At 56.9% G+C, this 10,686-nt stretch overlaps 1 protein-coding gene across 1 annotated transcript; it reads right to left on the bottom strand.

Annotated features, from left to right (window-relative positions):
• Nucleotides 1-2,131: 2,131 nt before the first annotated feature.
• On the bottom strand, nucleotides 2,132-6,773 carry PEAK3 (PEAK family member 3). The gene is made up of 4 exons (XM_075077238.1): nucleotides 6,174-6,773; nucleotides 5,238-5,383; nucleotides 4,314-4,984; nucleotides 2,132-3,722 (listed from the first exon to the last, which is right to left on the bottom strand). Exons 1-4 carry the CDS (start codon nucleotides 6,278-6,280, stop codon nucleotides 2,727-2,729), a joined length of 1,920 nt encoding a protein of 639 aa, XP_074933339.1. The 5' UTR covers nucleotides 6,281-6,773; the 3' UTR covers nucleotides 2,132-2,726.
• Nucleotides 6,774-10,686: the final 3,913 nt, after the last annotated feature.

Below are 10,686 nucleotides of genomic sequence, written 5' to 3'. Positions count from 1 at the left end.
GTGAAACCTCAGAGTGGTGAATCCCTGGGGTGGGTTATTTTACGGGGTTGTTACACTGTGGGTCAGTGTAAATAGAAGCACATGATCATGAGTGTGTGCTCTGCTGGAGGCCTGATCCCCACGGAGCTCTGCAGAGCGTGGCTTCAGGATCTCAGGTAAGCAAGGGGGCCTAAGGCTCACCCAGCAGGTCACCCCTAGGCAGGTGTTCTGGGCTAAGCAGTACTGGAATCGCGTGGCATACACCAAAATGTAATCCCTGAAATGCCTTTCTCGGAGATGCAGCAGGGAGCAGAGCCTGTCCTGGGATCCGCAGCGCAAGGTAACCCCGGGGCATGGCGCCGTGTTCCCCAAGAGCCTGTTGTTAAATTAGCAATGCAGTGACAGGCAGATGTTCTTGATGGTTTAATTGGTCTCAGATATTTATCAGCCTCTCGCTGACGCCACCCCAGCTGCGCCTGTGCTCTTCTCCTTGGGTCCCGGGGTATGGCATGTAGGACAGCCGTCACCTCCACTGTGACCATGGCTCCTGGCTGCACTGCAGTCTGCTGAATGCGAGAGGTCTCCTTCCCACAGGTCTTGCCAATTTTTTTTGTGGCCCTTCAATCGTGCTCTTCCCCATGGGTTTTTTTGGAAAGCTGTGAAGTTGCTGTTCTTGGTGGAATGCCAGCAAAGAGGAAGTGGGCATGACCGAGGGGCGGGTGTTCCTCTTCTGCTCAACAGGCTGGCGAAGGTTTGCAGTTGAAGTTCACAAACTGGTTCTCTAGAGATAAATTCATGTTTTCCTCTGCGATGCTGTGCCTGTGCTGCGGTCTGCTTTCTGCAGGGACGTGCGAGTGTGGAGGTGTATGTGGTCCTGCCTTGAAGGCTGTGCTCCCCTGTAGACATTTTGCTGACCTTGGGTGCCCCAAGCTGCTCCTGGCAGGAGGGGTCACCCATGGTGGAAACCATAGATGGGGGTGCAGGGGGTGCTCGGAGGTGCCCAGCTGGGGCTGGGCTGGGCCTGCAGGCGCTGGCAGAAGCAGGTTTTGTCTTTGTTTTTCCAGGATCAGATGCCCAAGGTGGCTTCGGGTGAGCTGATGCTGTGCCATGGGCTTTACTGCCATCTTGTAGCCATGCAAGATACTACAGGAGAGGCGCTGGGGCCTGCAGGGCTGGGGCTCAGCAGGACAAACCCTCCTGCATGTTTTGGCCCAAAAACCCATTCTGAAATTTCAACAACATTTCTGTGGACCGGCCATGCTTGGGAGGTGACTGTGTCACCCTGTGTGGCCACGGATATTGTTTGGTCCCCCCTTGCTCATCCAGCCTCGGCAGGGAGGCCGCACTGCTGTGTTTGGGTGCTGCTCAGGGAGGGAATGGTCCCCCAGCATGCACGGGGCCTCACACAGGGGGGCTGTGGTCTCAGGTGGGTCTTCAGCTCCACTGTAGCCCAGATGATGAGGCTCCTGCCTGCCCATGCTCAGTGGCAGGGCAGGAGGAAGAAACCCACTGACATGGGGAGCTGGGAGCGTGCTGCCCTGTGGTGTCATCTTGCGGGTGGAGCTCACAGCTCTGGTTTACCAGGGGGGTTATTTTGAGCTCAGGGACTCCTGGGAGGACTTCTCCCTGATCCAGCCATGCCACTGGCTCTTGTGACTGCCCCATGTGCCGCTGCTCACGTCCATGGGCACAGCAGGGCTGCCCCAGCAGTAGCTACAGGGAAGCCCGAGAAGGTCCATCCCGCTGCATGCACAGCCCACAGAGGCTGCTCTTACTGCTCTCAGGTCATAGCTATAAGTGGGTTCATAATTACTTAATTAATAATAGTATAAATGACCTGAGGGACCTTGCATGGCATTCCACGGTGATGGCCACCTGGCACCCGCATGGGTTTGGGGACGGGGGCGGACATCCCGTGTGGTGCTGTGTGTTTTATACCGAGCAGCAGATGCGACGGCCCTGCCTGGGTGCAGCCAAGCCTGGTCTCTGGGCGCAGCAGCTGTAAACTGACCCGAGCTATTTACTAGATGCCATCGGGGCTGTTCTGGCTAATCACCGCTGGGCAGTGAAGTTTGGCTTTGTGTTTCTCCCTGGGTAGATCACCAGGGTGTGTAATGCTGTCAAAGAAGCACATAAAGGACCAGTATTTAAGAGGTTCAGCTCTGGGTTTTATTGAAGTTGTGTGGCTGTTGTATTTCCCCCTTTAAAATGTCATTTATGTTTGTGACTAGGCCACAAACTGCTTCTAAAAAGAGCAGGCTGTAGGAGGTATTGTATTTCTCCTTTGCTAACCGTGCATTAAGGTGAGCTGTCATGTGTGGCTTTGCATTGTTATGTAAAACAGTGAAAGCCTCGTGGCCGCAGGAGAGGTCCGAGGGCGTTTTGTGCCAAGTCTAAGTCCTGTAAACTTTACTCCAGATAATCAGCCACTAAACTGGTGCTTGGTCCTGTGGCATCCATCCAGATGTCTTTCCTGAGATGCTCTGATAAACTGGACTCACAGCATCAAACAAAAATTGGCTGAGGGTGTAAAAACACACCCTGCACTGTGGGAGCCATGGGAGTTTGGTCCCAGCTTCACCGTTCATGTGCTGTGGGGGGAAGCGGGTTTGGGTTTGCAAAGAGTTTTTCCAGCCAGGACCAGCTTGGGCTCCTTGCGAGAGATGGCAGCTGGTGGATTTGGCCAGGGACCTGTGGGCTCTTGGCTTTGGGGAGACCTTTTGGGTGGGCTGAACCTCAGCTGGCCTTTACGAAGTGTAGAGAGCCTGGGTGACTTGGTAGAGCGTGTGTTCAGTGACCTCCTTGAAGTACTGGCAGCACAGCCACTCCTCGAGGCCAAGGCCCGCCCCTGCCCCAGCCGAATTCTCCGCAAACTTCAGGAGCAGCAGAGCCCTCTTCACCTCCACCCAGCTTTGGAGCAGGGTGAGGGTCTTCTTGCTCCTGGCGAAGAGCTCCTGGCGAGGCCCCCAGAGCAGGACCTGCAGGATGCTCTTTGCCTGCTCGATGGAGACCCTTTTGCAGGGATCTCTATGGAGAAGCAGCGTGGCCAGACGCTTGAGTCCCGTGGAATAGATGGACAGGGAGGGGATTTCAGGAAGTCTGTTGCTTCTGAACCCCAAGGCGTTTTCCAGAGAGATATCAACATGCAAGACCTGATAGATCAGCATGCCTACATTCAGCTCATCTGCCACTGGGGAGGGCGATGCAGCAAGCCCCTCAGTCCAGTCCTGCTCTTGGCTGGTAGAACAAGGTCTTTTTTTGTCTTTAACTTTGAAGAAGCGGCTGATGAGCAGTCTTGGAAGGGACAGGGATCCCTCCTTGCCTTGCTGGCTCCGGGGAGGACACGGGCACCGCACCAGCAGCAGGTTCTTGGGGCAGAGGTCCCCCTGGCACACCTTCTGCATCCGGAGGTGCTCCAGCCCTGTGCACACCTGCAGGAGGAGGAGGCAAGCCAGGCGTTCGTAGTGCCCAGGGCTGGTCCTGTGCAAACTGTGGGATCCCTTCACAAAGCCTGCCAGGGTCTGGTACGGAACCTCAGGAGAAATAAGGACCTGCAGGACAGGGCGGGTGGCAAGACGGGCTCGTTCCTCTCCAGAAGGGGTCCGACTCTGCTCCCCAGGGCTTCCTGGGAGCACCAGCTCCCAAGGGAGGTGGTCAGTGAAGCGGCCGATCAAGCGCTGAATACTGCAGTGTGCCCTGAGGGAGCTCTGCACCCCCAGGCTGGCGCAGCTCAGCTTGGGGACCTGCAAGGAGAGACAGGGCATGGCCAGCTGTGCGAGGAAGGAGCCACGGGGTGCCTTGTCCTGGGCTGGGCCACCGCCTCAGCTCAGGGCCACCAGCCCTGGTCCAACCCATGCACAGTGCTGGGCTCCCCCCACCTCATCCAAACCCACTGGTGCCTGCTGGAACAGCTCTGAGCAAGAAATGGGAGTGGGGGTGTGTGTGTGTGTAACCCCCAGGCAAGCCGGAAAGCTGCTTTCATGGGTCTCATCCTGCACTGCCTGAGGAAACAGCTCTGCTCCAGCCTCTACTTTGCATCTGCTGGCCCCTTGAGACCACTTGCCAGGGTGTCTCCCCCAGCCGTGCCGTTGTCCTTGACGTGTCCTTTGGACCTGTGGGAGCGTCACCCTCACCTCCCTGGCCTGCGTCAGCAGCACCATCTCATTTAGCAAATGCAGAAGTAAGTGCAGAAAGAGGAACCGCCTGTGTGATGGGGTCAGTGGAAAAGCCAACGCTCTGCGTTCATGCTTGCCTGCAGCACCGCAGCCCGGCCTGCCCCAGGAGCCAGCTCCCTCTGCACCGCCCCGGGGCATTTTCCCCAAGTCCCCGCTTACCTTGGCTGCAAACACCAGCTGGGTTTGCTCAAAATTGAAGCCCACCCGGAAATACCAAGCGTCCCCGCTTTCACAGCACGGCTCCCGGTCCAGGATGCTGAGCGCTGCCCAGTTCTTCCCCGCCAGCTCTGCCTCCAGCAGCTGCTGCCGCTCCTCCGACCCCACAAGCTCCTCCTGGATGCAAGCCAAGAGCCGGGCCAGGGCGGCCGCCTGGCACCCCAACATCACCCTGTACACCCCAGCTGGGCTCTCGAGGGGCTGCAGGAGCTGCCCCAGCTCCCCGTCCGCCGTCCCGAATGTCAGCTCTCCTTGGCTGAGTGATGGGACTTTCTGTGGGCTGCTCTGGGCCACTGGTTCCCCCAGGCTTTGAGATTCAGTCAGGTGCTTCTTGGGTCCCCAGGAGGGTCTGTCCCATGGTGGGACAGAGCTGGAAACCCCCTCCTCATGCCGTGGATGGAGTGATGGTGTGCTGTAGAGGATGCTGCCAGCCCATGGTGCAGGGTCACCCCGACAGTGCTGGGATAGCCCCCGTTCTGGGAGGGACTCTGCTCGCTGGAGCTGTTTCTTCGGCAGTGGGGGAGGCAGGGGGCCCCGGGCAGACTGAGAGGGGGGTTTCCCGGCTCCTTCTCCTCGGCTAGCTTTGCGGGGGACAAGGTGAGCCCGCAGCTCTCCTGGGGAAGGAGGAACAGACACAGGAGGGCTAAGACTTCGCAGGGTAGGGGATGAAAGTGGGAGATGAGGTGGTACAAGCTTGTTATTTGCCCCACTGCATATTTCCAGCTCCAAAGCAATGCCCAGCACCAGCCAGAGGGGTCACAGCTGGGAGCTGCAGGAGGAGGACAGGGGCAGCAGCGGGGCTCATCCCTGCCATCCGAGCGGACACCTCGGCAGGGAGGAGGGCAGTGGGGTTGGGGTGTCACTCACCCACATTGCTGTAGATGAGGGCTGAGTCGGTCGGTTGAGGTGGGTGGCCCCCTGGGATGTCCAGCATGGGGGCAGGTGGTCCAGGGGCACCCAGGTCCAGGCTGCTGCAGCGGGCACGCATGTTGCCCCGTGCCTGCACCACGGCCCTGCACAGAGCCAGGAGTCAGCCCCGGGGGGTTTCTGACTCTTTTCACTGCTGGCTCAGGGGAAGAATAAGGAGAAAGGGGAAGCAGTAGCCCGGGTAGCCCTGGCTGTGTGGTTTTGGGGCAAAAGACAGGGAGTTTGGTAGCTCAGTGAGTTGAGCTGCTGCACTGGGGGGGTGCTGGCAGTGCTCCTGCTCCTGAGGGGTGGGAGCTGCCTTGGGGGGCTTTGCATGCGCTGGCTCTCAGCTGCCCAGGCACTGAGCCGGGGTGTGTGTACACATGGCTCATGTCTGGCCTGCTGTCCCTGTTGGGTGGCCTCGAGGAGGACGCGACAGTGGGAGAGATGTGGGACATGAGCAGGAAAAGCCTTCAACACCTCCAGCTCAGGTCTGGTGGGGACAGGACAGGGGGGTCTGTGTGCTGGGAGGGAAAAGCAGAGACCCCGTAAGGAGGAGAGCAGTGGGAAGGAGCCGGCTGCAGCCCCGGCTGGGGTTTCACTTCCCCGTCCTGGCCAGGCTCAGCACAAACCTGCAGCTCTGACCCTGCTGCCACAGGCAGCACTGAAACCACGGTGGCTTTCTTTAAAAGCTCTGGTTTCTGCTGGGGACATCACTTGCTGTGCAAATTCAGGCTTTGCCCGTCTTTGGCCCATCTCAGCCCCCGTTACCCCTTGGAGAACTGGGGATTATTGCCCTGCCTCTTGCTGCAGTGCAAAGTGTCAGGCTGAAGCAGCCTTGCTGGAGGGCTGCTGAGAAGCTTCTTTTTGGGTCCCATTTGCAGAGCAGTTTGTTACCTCTGAGTTTTCCCTGGCACCGGTGGGGGCCTGGGGGGCTCCAACTCCATCTCCCGGCTCAGTGGCGGCTCCTGCTCCCGGTCCCAGGCTCCCCTGGCGCTGGCCATGGCGCCGCTGGGAATCGCCTTGCACAACTTGCTGCAACCCTGCTCGCAGGAGGATGTTCTTTCAAAACCTTCTTGCAAGTCTAAAGGAAGCCGGAGGCTTGGCCTCGCTCCCCAGCAGCCCCCGGTGCTGCTCCAGGGCTGCACGCTGCTCGTGGAGGCTCCTGCTGCAGCCGCAGTAATTCTATCGCCTTCGGTGCAACCTGTTGCAACGGGTTTGCTTCCCCTGAGGTGCTTGTGGAGGCTTTGCACACCTCCTCCCCAGCTGCTTTCTGGATGGCAGCTGTATTGAAGGGGGGGGCTTTCCGCGGTGAAACCCCCCAAACCACATAATTAATCCCCTGCTCTCCATGTTGTGTTACTCTAGATGGATTGGTGAGGTGGAAGTTTTTGTTTTCTTCAATGCTGGGATTTCCTGCAGCCGTTGCACAAGAGGAGCCCAGCTGTTAGAAAACACTTTTTTTCTCCCAGAGCTTTACAGGCAGTGAAAGAGCATGAAGCGACATGACTCAGCTGCTAAACGCACCCCCCCCCCCCCCATTGGCGTCCGTCCTCTCTAGGCTAAAGTCACTCTTTGAACACTCTAAGCCCCCAAATATTTTAATACCCCCCCCTTCTATTCAGTCTTTGAACTAATTAGCAAATAACTGATGGCACTCATTAGAGATTGGCCTGGGTGGGTGAGCCCCGCTGCGAGAACTGCGGGACGTCAGCTTCGGCGATTTCTCCTGGCAGTGCCAAGGTCGGGGATGAGCAGGGTTTGGAGGGGAACGTGGATTTGAAGTGGAAACATCCACCGTATTTCTACTGTTTGAGCTGGACCATGCCTCCCCAGGATGGGACCAGGCGTCTCTCCAGGGTTTTGGGGGCTGATTTGGGGCTCAGCAGTTGACCGTGAGCCTGAAGCCACCTGCTGTGAGGAGACCACCTGCCTCGGCGGTTTCCTCGCTGTGTATTTCGCAGCCGACCTTTCCCAGCCAACACCAAGCAAGCCGGTAGGTTTGTGCCTGTTTGCCCGCAGTTGCCAAGGGCCGTTTCTGCGGTGCCGAGGCCGTATGCTAGAGCCGATAAGAATACGTGTTGGGGCTGAGTCATGTTTGAATTTGGCACTAGCTCAGCGAGGATGTGCAAGACTTTGGGAGATGACAACCTGCATTGGTACCCGCATGTTCCTTCCCATGCTGCTGCCTGCTTTCCTCCTGGGGCTGCTTGCCCCAGCCCCAGCAGGGACTGCAGCCCATCCCTGCCCAGGAGCAAGGCTTGGCTTTGTGTTGCTCCCTCAACACATCATCTAGGGCTATAATGCTGTAAAAAGGAAGAATATAAATGGTGCATTTAAGCTTCAGTGGGATCCTGGGCTTATTGTTGTTTTCCAGCACAGGGGTCAATGTATGGCCCTCATCCCAGTAAGTAATTTATGTTAATGACTGTACAACAAACTGTTTTTAAGCAACAGTGAATGTATTAGAAGCATTGATATTTTTCCTAATAAGTAATGTTACCTTCAAGATAAACCAGAGGCCATTAAGAATAAAATTACAGCATTAACGCAATGAACGTGACCCTACCAAGCTAGAGAGGTAGCACAAGTGGGGCAGGCAAGAACTGCCTTTTGCAGAAGTATTAGCTGCAAATTTCCTGATGCCTCTTATTATAATAAAGGAGACAACACCAAGTTTAAAAGCAACGGGAGCCCTTAAAAAGGACTGCGGTTGTGTATTGCTGAGCCTAGGACTAGTAAGCCTAAGCTTGCTAGGGCTAGTAAGCAAATGCTGATTTGCTTGTCTGAGCTACGGAGCACCCGTGAATGCTTTGGTGGGTTCCTCTGCCTGTCCCAGGCTGATAAAGCAGCTGCAGGACACTGATGGCAATTGCAGTCTCTGGTCCAGGGGGTGCCAAGCCCTTTGCCCCACTCTGAGCTACACAAGGGTGGGATTTGGGGACCACAGGGAAGATTTACTTAGCCAAAGTCTTTTTAATTTGTAAGGAAATTAGTTCCTCTTCCCAATGGAAGATACAATCTTGAAATGAAGCCGCTGGAAAATTGCATTTTTCAAATTGTCTTTGCTTTTTGGTTTGTTTTTTTTTTTTCTCCATTGTAATTCTCAGTATATCACTGCTGTGGGGACTCTCGGCTCAGGCAGGTCGGGGTGGTGGCCACTGGGCCAGCGTGGGCACATGGGCTGGGCACAGCCAGCACCGAAACCACCTGAACCGGTTTCTCAACATCTTCTGTCCCAGCAACTCTCATCCCCCAAAAGCTGCCGAAGGAGCAGGTGGGCTCAGCCCTGGTTCCCATGGGTGTCCCTGAGGCCACGGTGCACCCAGGCCCTTCTGCACAGACACGAATTATAACCCTGACCCTTAACCTCCTGGGTGCTCTTGTGCCATGCAATATTTTTTTCATGCAGGAAATGAGAGAAAAACCCCGATTTCCTCTTTTATGCCCACAACAGCTCTTGCCCCAGCTGTGGGGGCTGCGGGAGGCCCAGGGTGCCGGCAGCACCCAGGTTATTTTGCAACGGGGGCTGCCCTCCTCCAGGTGCCGGGAGCCTCCCCTGGTCCCTGGGGAGCAGCGGGGTGTGGAAGTTTGGGGTGCAGGGGCTGGGAACAGTCCCAGAGCCCTTTCCTCCAGCAGATGGAGGCGTTGCTTTGCTTCTACCATCCCGCAGGCTCCCAGTCCCGTGCTGGGAAGGCTGAGGCTGGGGGCTGGCATGGGGACATGGGAAATGGGGGGTTTCAGGGTGGCATAGCAGCCCCTTTGCTGGGGACACAAAGACAGAGGGTGCCCAGCCAGCTGGGTAAGGGGCACCGTGATAGCCAAGTACCTTTTGGGCAATGGCAGCTTGGCCGAGGGCAGGGATGGGGTGGGGTGTCCCCTGGGGCTGATGGGATGGGGACTGAGAGGGTGACTTCAAGAGGGAACCCCCCCCCAGTGCCACTGGCTCCTGCCCCTTGGCCCTACTGCAGTGCCCCAGTTTCCCCAGTCAGACAGCTGTGGTGCAGACCCCCAGTGCCTGGATTTCCAGTCTCAGCCGAGGGGTGAGTGTGTGACCGTACACACACGCATGCATGCGCACACTCCTGTGTATATGTGACTCCTTTCTACACCTCCTCCCCTCGCCCCCGACTTCCCTGCAAGCAGGAGGTGAGGTGCTGGCTTTGCACCATTCAGCATAAGGACATACTTATAAACACTCTGTTAATAATTAATAGGTTAATAGCAGTGGCAGTTTGTTAACACATGTACATTAATCATTTATTAGTTATTAATATGGACTTAGTACCCTCTGAAAGTTCGTTTAGCATCATTTATTATGGGGTTTGCAGGGCTGATGGTGGTGATGGCTGGGTCATGGCTGCAAACCCCAAGCCCAGCTGGGCGCTGCGGTGACCCGCTGCCGCTGCTGAGCTTCCAGCCATCTCTGCTTTAAACCTGGGAGATTTGATTCCAGTTTGTTTGTCACATGTGGGTGAATCTAATTTCTAAACGAGGCTGGTCAAACATCATTAAACCACTGGCTGGACTCTGCTCTTTGGCATCAAAAGGGTCCTTGCCTGTGGCAAGGGACACCCAGGGTGCTGCACTTCCCACTTTGCCTGACATCCAGCTTTCCCTGTTCTCCCAGTCTGGGTTTTCCTACTGGTTTTCTGGGATGGACGATCATCCTAAACTCAGCGCTGGGGATTTAACAGCTTCCTGAAGCCCAGGACACACTTCAGGCTTGCACTGGGCTAGAGCAGGGCTGGAGAGCACCAAGGCACGAATCCTGCACATGGTGCAAGTGGCTCCAACAGCCCTTTCTGGGCCCTGCCCAGATCCAGGCTTGCACTCAGCCCTGCTCCGGCTTTCTCTGCCGACTTTGGCTTTTCTTATTTGAGCCACATGGAGAAGGAAAGGGGGGAAAAAAAGAAAACGAGCCACAAAAGTCCCTTTTTTTTTCTTTTTCCCCTGCAAATACATTTCACATGCTCGTTACATATAAAACAGTGCCAGGTCTGCACTGCCCAAACTTGCCTCTGCTCCTGGCTGCAAGGGTCTGGCCTGACCCCCTCCCCACCCCCCACCACCCCCCAGGTAAAAAAGCCCCAGACACTGAACTAGGGCGTGCAGGTGACGCCAGTGGGACCCATGGTACAACACGGCATGCACGGCTTGGGGAGTGAGGGGGCACTGGCCACGGGCACCGGCTGGACCCACAGCAGGGGATGGAGGGGGACAGGTGGGCAGCACCCACCCCCGGGTCAGGGGCCAGATCCTGGCAGTGACCGGCTGCAGTCCAGGGAGCAGCTTGGGGAGGAGGGTTGGGTGCTGAGCCCGCTGGCTCCTTCACCCTTCTCCCTCACTGGGGCTCAGCCCAACGTCAGGGGGCACCCAATGCCCATGGGTGTGAGAGCAGGACGGGGGC

This window comes from Phalacrocorax aristotelis, chromosome W, assembly GCF_949628215.1.
Source record: "Phalacrocorax aristotelis chromosome W, bGulAri2.1, whole genome shotgun sequence".
NCBI lineage: Eukaryota > Metazoa > Chordata > Aves > Suliformes > Phalacrocoracidae > Phalacrocorax > Phalacrocorax aristotelis.
The sequence above is the reverse complement of the archived record's forward strand: the minus strand, read 5'-3'. Positions and strand labels throughout refer to the sequence as shown.

What these genes read in the sequence shown, in the direction of transcription:
- PEAK3 (XM_075077238.1), bottom strand. Translation starts at nt 6,280, where the DNA reads ATGGCCAGCGCCAGGGGAGCCTGGGACCGGGAGCAGGAGCCGCCACTG. An exon ending in GTGCCAGGGAAAACTCAGAG is followed by an intron (nt 5,384 to 6,173) that starts GTAACAAACTGC and finishes GGCTCTGTGCAG; the next exon opens with GGCCGTGGTGCAGGCACGGG. An exon ending in AGCTGGTGTTTGCAGCCAAG is followed by an intron (nt 3,723 to 4,313) that starts GTAAGCGGGGAC and finishes CTCTCCTTGCAG; the next exon opens with GTCCCCAAGCTGAGCTGCGC.